The sequence below is a fragment of the Manis javanica genome, chromosome X, assembly GCF_040802235.1.
Source record: "Manis javanica isolate MJ-LG chromosome X, MJ_LKY, whole genome shotgun sequence".
Classification (NCBI taxonomy): Eukaryota; Metazoa; Chordata; class Mammalia; order Pholidota; family Manidae; genus Manis; species Manis javanica.
Window position 1 is genome coordinate 135,709,657 of NC_133174.1, and position 13,084 is coordinate 135,722,740.

General features: G+C 38.4%; 1 protein-coding gene across 2 annotated transcripts in view; it reads left to right on the forward strand.

Moving 5' to 3' along the window:
* Positions 1-13,084, forward strand: part of FMR1NB (FMR1 neighbor) — a 31,264-nt gene that overhangs the window by 14,691 nt on the left and 3,489 nt on the right. Inside the window, exons 2-4 of one of the 2 annotated variants that reach the window (XM_073228101.1) lie at positions 371-490; positions 3,606-3,746; positions 5,094-5,190. In XM_073228101.1, coding sequence (XP_073084202.1) covers positions 371-490; positions 3,606-3,746; positions 5,094-5,190 — 358 coding nt within the window. The remainder of the gene's footprint in view (positions 1-370; positions 491-3,605; positions 3,747-5,093; positions 5,191-13,084) is intronic. The other variant, XM_073228102.1, reaches the window with a different exon arrangement.

Genomic DNA, 13,084 nt, shown 5'->3' on the forward strand with positions numbered 1-13,084 from the left:
GTTCCCATATTGTTCATTGATTGGACTTCTGAATGTCCACGCCTTTTGTCAGAGGCATCAGAGAAAAAGCTCCCTATTGTGAATCAGTTTATAGCACAACAATGGCATGCATCTTCCTATAGCTTAAGCATTTTTAAATTGATTTTTTAATTAAAATATTTTAAATTTAATACTCAGTTTTTCAGTTTCACAGAAGAATCATATTCTGAGTATTAATGAGACCTAAGCTGTTATAAGATGTAAGTATAATATCTGTTAGTGCTTAGACTCAATATATAATTAATTAAAGGAAAGGTAATTACTATTAAAGGGTCTTAGAAAGTGATAAATGCTTTATATGTTAGATTAATAATTTCACCTTTTCCTTAAGTGTTTGCAGATCCTCCGCCTCCAAGTGGATATAGTCTGCGGCGCAATGAAAATGCTAATGGACAACCTCTGGACGAAACTTCTGTAAGGAAAGATCTGTCAAGTTTTTTCTTTCCAACAAGTAAGTTGTTTGATTTCTGTCATCCCAATGTCCTTGTTTTGAAGACAGTAGTCACATGTAGGAGGCAGTGTGATCTGTTGGCTTTGGGGTGGGACAGACCTGAGTTTAATCCTGACTGTCCTGTGCTTTAGGCAAGGAACCTTTCTGATCCTCAATGTACTCATCTTTATAATGAAAATATTTACCACAAAGAATTGCAAGGATGAACTGAAGCAGTATTTTTAAGTCATTCCATAAATGTTTATTACTCTTTATAAAATACATTTCTTCACAAATATACAAACCTTTCTCAGTTCAACTTAATGACACTGCCTGAAATTTAGTCACTGACCCAGTATTGAGGAATCAATGTCTCCTGTAGCATTAATTGAGGTGCTTTGTAGCTCTGATGCTATGGAATATGCCAGATGTTTTCCCATCTGTTTTAATGATAAAAAGTTCAGGTTTCAAGTCACATCGTCTTTTTGTGATTCTATATATAATGTGTTTATCAAGCACATGATGATGCCTCTTGAGAATTATTAACCACAAATAAACACGTTTCATTTTGTACAGCATGTGGTGCCCTTTCAAGGAGAAACTTCAAATAAATTGACATGCAAATTACAAACACGGAGCTTTTATTAAAAATAATGCAGAATTTATTCTAACAAAATTCGATGTACATATATAAGCACAAAATTATATCCATTGTTTAATTGCAGGCTCTCCTACTGAATCCTTCTGTGACCTTGCATAAATCCCTTCATGATTTTCTGTACTGGTTTCATCAAATACAAAACAGGCATTGTAACACCTACTACCAATGAGAATAGCAAAATAAATGAATTCCTTAAATAGATAAAAAATACTACCATGGTCGAATTGAGTAGGGAAAGAGAAACCTGAGGTGGTGGTGTGTTGTAAAGCTGAAAAAATGTTCCAGTGAGTGAAAAGGTGGGTCATAAACAACAACAAACGATGTTTAAGCTTTAGAGCTCATGAAGATAGCAGATGTAAACTGTTTCATAGTTACCTGAATAACTACCTTATATGAACACTGAAGCCACCTTTAAAAATAGTCTGAATAAGATATCTGCGTTTCCAAAATATTCCTCCAACCTGGTACATTGAGTCAAAATCAGTTGTACGAGATAACATTTTGGCCCAACAAAATCAAACTGTGCCATTTTAAGAGAAACATCTGACCTAAGCTGATTCAAATCTTTCACAGTGGTGATTAAATATTTATAAAATGTATATACTGTCTTCTTTGAAAAGAATAACTATAAGTTCATAAAATGTGAAATACTTTTACCAATTTACTTCTTTCCCTGTATAAGTGAAAGTGAACACTCTTTGCCCTTATGCACTAAGTAATAGTTTGGCGTTTTGTCATTAGGCTGTTTATAAAAAATTTATCTCTTGCAGATTAAAATGATAACCTTCAGTCAGACTGGCAGAGAAGCTTGGAAGATCACATCTCATTTGTCCATCTCTCTTTGGACAAAATGATACACTTAAACATGATAAAAATTGTTCTACCCTTTTTATTCTTCAAAGTAACACGTGTCTCTTAGTAATTTGAATCTGAAAGTTAATTTTAGCATCTGGCATAAAGTCCATAATATCCAATTTATGTATAAAATAACAGAAGCTCAGCATTAGAAGGGACCTTAGAGATCATCTAGTCTAGTCTCCTTCATGATTTAAAATCTCTTGTGTGATTTCCATTCCTGGAAAGTGGTCTTTAAACGATACCAATAGTGATGAACTCAGCATGCAGGAAGTCCATGCCATCTCTGACCACGCCCTGACTATTGTCACCCTTTTCTGGGTGTGTGATGCCCAGGACTAAGCATGGCATTCCAGATGCAGTCCAGACTGGGAAGTAGAGTCACTCTGGGGCTGGCAGAATAGGACAGATTGCGACGAGTATTTAACAACAATGTAGACTAAACTCTCACATGTCTAAAATGTTTAGGAAATGAATTATCAGGCCAACTGGTAATGTATTAAATTTGCAACCCTTCACAGATTACTTTGATCCTTTATGTCTTTATTATTAAAATGGAGGTTGTAAAACTAATTTTGAGAATTTGTTGCAAAGATTAAAAGGAATTGTGTAAAGCAAGGTACCTGGCCCAAATAGGTGCCTAGTGAATGGAAGCTATTATTATTTTTATCTTAATTTCAGGAATTGCCAGGCTTTAAAGAAGGGGAATGAAATATACTAAGAGCTAAAAATATGCTTGGAGTAACCATAAAATGCCAGTTATGACTTTTCTAAGTCTGTAGTTCTTGATGGCATTGGAGATTGAACTGAATCTATGCTGGCCTTGAGTCATACTGAGGAGGTTTTCTTTTTGAATAAAAATCTGATATTTGCCTTTTCAGTTGTCATTTGTTTCTCTTATAAAGCTGGATTGTTTTAAAAAAATCAGCTATTTGAGTTGGCGAGATTCAAATATGTATGAATGTATTGGAATTTGCATAAATCTTGGTGTTCTTGCCATATATCATTGCCTATTCAAAATTATAGTCACAACTTAAGGCCAAAGGGAAGAATCTCAAAACATACTGTAGTGCCAATATGATAAGTGTTCACGGAGAAGTAGTTCAATGCCAGTAGTATCACTTACCTTACTCGGTAGCAGTAAACTGTGTGCATTTCCCTTACGTTCGTTCTCACTGATGCATTCAGTGAGTTTCTGTAGCTTAGTAAAATTGAGTGAGAGGCTATCTGTGGTAATATTTTAGCAGGGTGTTAGTTTTAAGGGCATTTGGCCTGTTCTTGTTTAGTTCCTTCTGTGTTGTATTCGTATCACTACTGCTCAGCTTATGATTTACAGTCCTTTTAAAACTAACATACCAGTGATCTGTTAACAATTTATATTTTTCTGCAGTTCATCTAGAATTGAAAATGTCATGTTAAATAACTTTGTGGTAATTTTTTGTTTAGCTATTATTTTTTCAGCATTCATCACTATTTGTATATGCCATTCAATCTCTTCTTTAAGTGTGCCGAGCATAAATGTTTTTCTTTCTTTTTTTTTTTGTCCTGCAGTAATTATTTCATTAGGGAAAGTTCTTATTAACTGTGCTGATTCTCTTTCTTGGATTTTGTTTCCAAAAGCATGCATTCCAAAGGGGAGTCAGGTGGTGAAGCCTTGCAAGGAGAGAAAAGATCTTAATAAGAGTGACTGTTTGAGAGAGAAATGCTGTTATTCATCATCCCAGACCAGCAGCTTCAGATGTTTTGCCCCTTTAAAAGATGGTAAGTTCATCCTCTTACATTTCTTATCGTTCTATTTAAGAAAATCTGAAAAACAGCTCACAGTGGCTTAAGTTTAAATTCATATCTCCCAGGTTACCGCTTCAAGGGGGCCACCAGCCCTACAGCAATACTGCCTGTAGGAAGTCCTGATGTGCTTAGGCCTCTATTCATGAGCAGTTTTTGCTTAGCCCTGAAATGCGACTTTGGCAATTTGAAATAAGTCTCTTTTCTCTTGCTTTAGTTATCATCTCTCTTGTCCCAAAGATTCCAGGCCCTGTGAAATGTAATTCTCAACGCCTGGGAGAAGACAGCATTGGGCATGCCTTATCTCATCTTCTACTTATCCCATCTTCTCTTCCTGAGGAGAATTCTTCCTATTTAATTTGTCTTCAGCGTGTCAGTATGTGACTGTAGACTTGAATGTTTCTTCTTAAAGTCTCTTTATTAGTTTCTCTTTTTTTTCTATTGTTTTTGAATTAGGTTCTTAAAATTTTTTTCCTCCACAAATTTTTGAGAACTAGACCATCTGTTTTGGCTCCTTCATTTGGATAGTGGGGACCTATTACCGGTTGGTTCCATGATAGACTTATTTGATATGATTAAACACTAAAAAATATGACAAAAGGATGCATGCAAAACAATGCCTTAGGTTAATAAAGTCCCTATTCGATTTACAGCTCTGTGATGAGCATCTAGTATTAAAAATGGAAACTGAAACCTGATCATGAATATAGTATTACCATGTTAACACTGTCACGTGGTATTTATAATTCATTCATCAGTGTAATCTTTACGTATGTGTGAAGACACATTTGGTTCTTGTAGAGGTAAAAATTGAACCATAACTTACAATTCCCTCATCATATTAGAATGTATTTCCAAATTAATATAAGAATAAAATATGCTTATTCACCTGCAAATTTTTGAATTCTGGTTTAATTTAATGTTTTATAATTTGGAAATAAACAGTTAAGAAGCCATTCCTTCATCAAGTTAACTATTCATAGATAAATTCACTCCTTGAGTGCTCTAGGGTGTATAACATGTGTCCAGAGAAAAAAACACATTTAGGCCATGGGAAGAAATGCATAGTATGAATCATAATAATCTGATAACAAAAGCAGTAGGATCATTTCATGAAGACTTCCATTGGAGGATGTGTAATCAAGAGCATGTCATAAACGCCTGCTACTTACAGACTAGCAGTGATATTTACCTGTCATATAAGAATACCCCCTTATTTTACTTTATTAACTAATAGTTTTTTAATAAAGACTCTGTGAAAGAGCTCAGATTTGCGTCTCTTGCTTAAGTCATAAAAGTAACAGGATGTACTTACCCCAACAGAGGATATCCAGATGTTCCAGATGTTTGTGCTTAGTGTGAGCAGCATGATCATCCTGGGGTGCCTGCCCATTTATTGCTGTTGTTTTTGCCGGAGGAGGTAGGAAAACATAAACTCTTATTTGCTAATTGCTGAGTGTACTTGGCTATTTCTGAGTAGACACATTTATTCGTATGCTTCAGAAACATGGGGATTATGTTTGGATCTTTTTTATTTAAAAGAAGGTAGCTTGGGAAAAACCTTAAAGTGGAGGTTTTTTAAAAATGCAAATTATTTAAAAAATTTTTAAAAATGTTTTTTAAGAAGCATGTTATTACATTTTTCCACAATTTTAAGACTTTCTCTTGCATAGTCTATACATTTTCTCTCGTCCAACAAAATCCTAATTAGAAGAAAAAATAAATCAGGGGCTGGGGGTGTATGGGGTTGAGGTGGTTATTAACTGCAAATCAGAAAGATGTCTAGAAGTGTTCTGCGTCTAGTATATGGTCATCTACCATTGGGTCTTAAAGTCTTGGTCTGTCTTCAAGCCATTTGTGTCAGATTTCTTCTTAGCATTTTATAGAAAATCCCAGTGTGCTATTAGCATGATGCTTTTAAGGATTTTTGTTTTTTTAAGTAGCTCGCTGTCTACCGGGAGGAGAGTGAGTGTAGAGGTGGAGAGCAGGGCCAGGGCTAGGGTGAAGGGAGTGAGGCCCTTGGGGCACAGAATTTAAGGAGGCGTGTGTTCTCAGGTGTGTGCAAGTGCGGAGCCAGTGCTAGCGTGACCCTGAGAATGAGTACCTCCTTAAATTCCCTAGTAAAGAGAAGGTGTCTTTTGAGAACTAAGCATCTTTGATGTTTTTATTCCAGTAAATAATAACGTGGTATTTGAGTTCCAAAAGAAATTGTTACCAAAAAATTTCACTGGAAGATTTTAGACTATGCATATATTGTATTTTCCATAAAGGTCGTTAAAGTCTTTTTTTCTTTTCTGTATCTTTTCCTTGAGTCTGATGGATGTGTCATACTAATCATTGTACTTTCAGTTCATAGCAAGGTGCTTCATATATAGTGGATGCTTAATATATTTTTGTTGATTAAATGAGTGGTTTCAGAAATAAGAATGTAGTGGTGGCATTGGCTAGCCTGGAAGGCAGTCTTACACTAAAGTAAACTTTCTCATTGCCTACGTCCCTTTCTCAGGCCATTTTGAAGACACTGTAGGGTCACAGCCTTTTAACTCGTCCTGTTTGCATATGATGGTTGATTGTTTTCTCAGTTTTAACTTAGTTTCCTATACTGAGTGTGTAATCTCTCTTCTTAGGCCTCTTTGTTTTCTTTCTTTTCCCGGGTAATTGGGAATAGGAGTGGAACTTTTGACTCTAGCTTCTTCCCTCCAAAGCTTGATTTCATATTAAATATAACCCAGGAACAAAGGGGAAATAACGTTTGCTAGAAATTGGTGGCATAGTATTATGCCACGCACTTTAGAGTGTCCAGTAGAATAAGACTGGTAAACCACTTCATTAAGGCCCTCTGTGGCGCCCCTGCCAAGGAGTTTTATGGGGATCTTCAGGTACACTGAGTTTTGCTCTAAGATGAATTCGAAAGGATTATCCCCTGATACGAATGTATGTTCTTTCTTGGACATAATACAAACTGCTTGAGAGACTTGAACAATATGAATAGTATATATAGTGAGCATCATGGAATTTTGGGTTACTGTAACGTTTTGTTTATTATTTATTTGTGTTCCGTGAGAGTGGTATGTTCCTTCAGTCGTCCTGAGCTGCTTGTTGCAACTCCAGAACAGGTGTCAGTTTCAGTTTGCTGCTTAGCTGACCTGCCAGGAAGAATGGATGACTGAGGGTGGATGGGGCGCTGTCAGCTTTTCCCGGTAAGCTGATTTTTGAGGCAAGGGCAGTAAGTGTGGCAGGATGAAGGTCCTACCTGTGACACCAGGGAAGGAGCTTACATGGAGGCAAAACCCGCTGCAGCCCCCCTCTTTGGGGTCAAGCTATTTCCATAAAACTATCCCCTTAACTCACGCCCTGTTCTTCATTTCCAAGAATAAAGCAATAGATAAAATATTACAGGAAGTAAAATAAATAACCCCATAAAAGGGAAATAGACATGGCAGTAACATCAGCATGTAGCTGTTTAAAATAGCAAAGAAAGAAGCCAAACGCAGTTTTCTACATCAGAGAGATGAAAGCCGCATGCAGGTCCGCGCTACCCTGACCCGGGCCTCTCTGTCGGCAGGGCTCCTGGGGCTGTGGAAGACGCCCCGAAGCTCCTCCTCTTGCTGGGTCTGCCCTGTACAGGAAACACGCACTCCTTCAGGAAAAAGCTCCTGTACTGCCCCCTCCTGGCCTTTAGTTGGGAGCCCAAACAAATGGTGTTCTGACGTCCCCAGGCTCCTGCAGTGCGGGCGGTGCCTAAGGAGCTCACGACGGGCAAGAGCTGGAGGGGTGAAAAAGGAGAGTATGAGCAGGTGGTGGAAATGCAAGCAGGTTAGGTGAAGAGGGTAACCACTCCGCAGAGCTCAACGTTATTTCATTCTTTTGGTGCCTAATTCATGCTTTCCACAATTGACCGTATACAGTCACTGCTTGTGTGAGGTACTGTGGAGGATGCAGAACCATCTAAGACACTGGCCCTACTTTTAAGGAGCTTAAGTCTACCTTAAAATAAATCCCAGGATGAAATATTAAATAACAATATAAGATGGAATATAACTAAGGACTAAAATGAGTGGTGGCAATAACTGATGGAAGTTCTGAGGCAGCAGGTGTCAGGATGAGGGGGAGAAAGCAGGGGAGGTGCTGTTTGAGCTGAGTTTTGAAGGCAGGATACGATTTGGGTTAGGTGGGAACAGGGCTCTCCCACAGCATTCATTACGTTCGGATGGGGTCTCCTCATCATAGACCCTTTAACTAATTGTCATTTCTAAGCAGAGGTGGCGGAACGTTGTCCCCGGAACAATCTATAACGGAATATCTGGTTTACTTCTACTTGACTTGAGTTTAGGTGTGACTTGAACAAGGTACACAGAGAACCCAAGCCAGCTTGAACTGCTGGCACAGATACAAGAGGGAGCAGACAGCATTAGTGAAAAGCTCTCAGAGTTTGCCACTCATAGCCTTACGAAACTCACATACGAGTTTTGACGTTCATTATGTCCTCAAGGTTATATAAGATCTATTTTTATTCTCATTAATAGGGATGAGAAGACTCGTTAGCTTAGTGTCGTTGGTGGGTTAAGACTTAGGCAGAAATGAAGGAAAAGATCAGGTAGAGGGAACAAGAGGAGGTTGGGGGGGCCCGCGGGGGGGCCCGCCCTCAGGGGAGAAGGCGGGTGGCTCAGCTGTTCTGTGACAGTAACAGAGTACCAGGAACGGCAGTCTCAAGTGCCAAATTCAGTTTCGAATCTTTATCTGTTTCTAGATAAACTTTGACCTGTATGCATATGCCGGTTACACATCTGTGTGTTGTGAGTGATATGATACTTGTGTGAACATAGCTTTGTTAAAGTGGAAAATTCAAACATTTTAATACCATGCCTATAAAACTCAGATGAAGGCCATTTTCATGTTCTTTTTCTTCCTACCAGATGCAGTTTGTAACTCTGAATTAAAAAGAAATTCAAAACTCAGTCCGAAAATGATAAAACTATGTTTCCTTTCACCTAATAGAAAAGCCCTGTTTTTTTAAGATTATAGGTCATCTGATTCACAGATGATGTAAACAGCACATCCCCCCGACTCTTAGTGCTGCTACTTGCCAGATGGCTGTTACTGAAAAGTTGTCCATTTAGACAAATCCTGCTGCGTGATTCTCTGTATTATAATGTGGTTTTCATTATGCAGATAGTTTTAATACCACTTACTTTCTTAGAATGGGAGTCACAGAACTGGGGATAAATGTGTCAGAAATTGCCTAAAAATCATCACCCATTGAATTGAAAAAATAGGCACTTACATTTTCAAATCCCCATGTTTGTGCGTTTCATTATACTATGCAATATAATTAGTAATGTTATTTTGGAAAGCTTTATGCAGCAATTAGCCAACTGCTGCAAGGCTTGAAATTCCTAGGATTAGATACATGTGAATTCTATAAAATCTATAAATTTTAAAAGTGTGGCTAGGCTCTAAGAACTTTGATAAAATACAATCAGATGAGAACCTGAACAAACTGGAACCCTGCTCTAACGTGAGTCACTCTAGATTTGAAATTCACGTAAAACTGGTTGTTTTTGGACTCAGTTCAAGGTAATTTCGTTACTGAAATAAGAGAACCTCATTGCATGTGGATTATATGTCTGAGGTGTTCCCATTGCAAGGACATCAAGGGAAACATTTTAGAGAATTCTGGAATGATAGGCACAATTAAAAAGAACAGCTTGTTGCCAGGTAACTAATAAGCTCATTGCAAAATGCAACGGCCTTTCCTCAGTTCCCATCCAGTCTGACCTTCTGTCACATAGCACACTTGACTCCCCCTTCTTGACACTTACCTTCCTTGGATTTCATTGTTCCCCTTACCGTTCTGGTCCATCTCTGTTTGTTTTCCTTTGTTCTTCCAGCTGTGGTTGTTTCCAAAGCCTTAATTTCATCTGTAAGAGAATATTGAAAGTATGTAGCAGAAAGAACAGTTAGAAAGATCTGTGCTCTCATTCTTCCTTTACTACCATTTTTCTAATGAGCTTAACTTCTTTTGATATTGGTTTTCTCATGAAAAAAATATTAAAGAATTGGGTTAGATCATTTCTCAGGTTCTTTCTGACCATAATATTCTGGGCTTCTCTGAGTGAGTGAAACTGTTAAATTTGAATTCCGAAATCTTTGCCTATTCATGTTCCATATTCCAGCTGCCCCCGTGATTTAGATGTTCTGTTAGCACCTTAAATGCGACATATGCAAAACTGACTTCTCTTTTTCTCCCCAGTCATCTCCTCTTGACACCTGTCCCTTTCTGTCAGTGATTTATTTGGTCTCCCAGGCTAGAAAGAGACCTTGGGGTCATCTGTGACTGTTTAGTTTCCTTTATCCTTGATACGTGATCTATTCTTCGTCTCCCTGTCTGGTTTCCTTTGGAATGAGTCTGGGATTTTCCTCTTTTCCCATTTTATTGTCCCAGCTTCGTCCAGGCCTTGTATGTACTCAACTGCTTCCTGGGTAAGTGGTTTCAGGAGAGGAACAGAAGGGAACCAAGGTGTACTCGACTCATAGGGCCCCCATAACAAAATACCACAGGCCAGGTGGCTTAAACAATAGACATTTATTTTCTCACAGTTCTGCAGGCTAGGAGTCCATGGTCAAGATGCCAGCTGATTGGGTGTCTGATGAGGGTTCTCTTCTCGGCCTGCAGATGGCCTTTCCTTGATGCATGTGAGAGGTGGGAGAGAAAGAGCAAGCACTCTGGTTTTTAGTAAAAAAACGAAAACATTAGTTTTTATAATGACACTGATTTTACTAATCAGGACCTCACCCTTATGACCTCATTTAACTTTAATGACTATCTTAGAGGCCCCATCTCCAAATACAGTCACAGTGGGACTTAGGGCTTCAACATATGAATTTTAGGGACACAAGTATTTAGTCCATAACACAAGGCTAACTAGCATCCATATGCAAAGGCAGGATTGGGAACTGAGGAGGCCATTGGAATGAGATGGCCAATCCAAAGAGTTCACACAAGAGAAATAATAACTAGGATGGGGCTGCAACTGGAGTTGGTTTGGAAGATGGCTAGGATTTGGGTCCTGGAGAAGTTTCCTAGCGCATCACTGGGAATGTATGGCTGTGCCCTTACAATAGAGAGTGAATAAGGATGCTTGCCAAGCCAATTTGGGTTTATACCTGGACTTTTTAATATACTCTCCTTCTAATCCAGCCTATTATATCCTTCCGAAAATAGTACGATTTCATTTCATTGTATCACTTAAGAACTTCTAATACGTTCAAGAACATCTGGATTCCAGATCTTGTCTAAGGTGGGATAAAGGACAAGAATGTGCTTCAGATCATGCTCTGTGCTCATAAGGGACATCGTCTAATAAGGGATATATACAGGTATCCAAGGTAGAAATTCACACTCTGTAAAAAAGGTACAGATAAAAAAAATCAGCATGTTTGTCCTTTTCCAGTTTATGTGAAGTTTTCATGTACATTGTCTTATATGACCTTCGAAACACAGAGGTGCGGGGAGGTTTGGCCTTTTGCTCAAACTTACATAGTGATACAGCAAGAGTTCCAACTTGTTTTCAGAGTGGCTTGCCTCTTCTACTAGAGGGGATAGGAAGGGAAAAAAGGTCTGTAAAAACACAAGGCCACTCAAAAAGCTTTGGCTTTCAAAGTTGTCTATATTGGACTCATTCTATGATTCCAGTATTTCGTAAAACCCTCCATCTGTCTTTTGCTCCAGCCAGGGAGCTGTCTGTACTTTCCTTGGCGTACCACATTTGTTCCTGTTATTTTGCGCATGCTGTTCCCAGACCTTGGAATTGTGCTTCTCCTTCATCTCTGTGTATTTGAATTCTTCCCAACCTTCAGACTGAAGCTGCCCCAACTCTTCCATGAAGTGCTCTGCCATTGCTTCAGATCCCGATGTTTTCTTTTTCCCTGGGACCTCTTCCTGCGCTTGTGTTCTTATCCACATGTAACACGTAATTAGCCTTTGTTTCCTATTATTAGTTTTCTTTCTCTGGTTTAATTGTAACTTCCATGAGGACAAGGGGCCAAGTTTTATACTTCTTTGAGTCTAGAATTGTGGTTCCCAAAATGGGGTTCCTGCACCAGAATCATCATCATCCCCTGGGAACATGTAAGAAATGTATTCTTAGGCCCCACTGGAGAGTGACAGACTCTGTCACTCTAGGTTTAAAGCCCAGCAATTTGTGTTTTAGCAATCTCAACAAGTGACTCACGGACACGTAGGTTTGAGGACCACAGGTCTCTCTACGCCATGAGGTAAGCAGCTCAGCAAATGAATGGAATAATCTAGTCAGTCATTTCTGTGGATTTTCTGACTTTCTTCATGATGTTGCAAATGATATTAAACGTGTCAAGTTTCCCATCTATAAAACTGATGTTATATTATTTAAATATCTTAAAGAGTTCATATTTATATTAATGACTGCAATGCACTTCTACATCTCCCCAGCTCCATCCTTCTTTATCTGGCTCCCTCCACCCAGGATACAGGCTTCAGCTTAGATGCCACCTCTGCTAGGAAGCTTTCTCCAAACCTCCTGCCCAGATCAAGCTTCTTCTTGTTTGTCTCCACCTGCCTCTACTTGGGATATCTCAGTGTGATATAATTATCAGCTTATATATCTGTCTTTCTTTCTAAATTTTAAGCTACTTGAGGGAAGGTGCCAAGCCTTATTCATCATTATGTATCTAGTGTCTAGAATAGTGTTTATTTCATAAATGAGCAAATATGTCAATGAGTGAGTGAGCATGGGATAAGTTGATCTGTACATTTCAAGTGTTAGTATGCTGGCCACAATATATGGTATTTTATATGAAAAGAAGAAAATCCCCTCTAGGACACTGGACAAATCATTTCATCCCTAGTTTCCTCCTTGGGAATTCTCATTAGATATTGGGTAGAATATCTCACTTTAGATCTTAGTAATGAGTGTTGGAAGGCTAAACCTCAAACCAAGTAAGTCCTCTGCAACCCAGACCAGCACAGTGGGTTTAAAAATCCTAAGACTGTGTTGCATTCTTCTTTGTTAGTTAAGGTGAAATGAACAACATTAAATTTATAGTAAAATCTATGGATAAAGGTGACACAGTCATCTTAACTAAGCGAGGTAAGATATGTTGAAGTCACAGCATTACAAAAAAGTGTAAGTCCCAAATTTCTTAACAAAAATTCTGAAATTAAAAAAGTTCTGCAAACCTAAAGATTTTTTCCTTATTCATTTGGCCATAAAATCTGATCTGACCTGACCCCGAGATACTTTCTAGTCATTATTTAATGCCTACAGTGAATATTC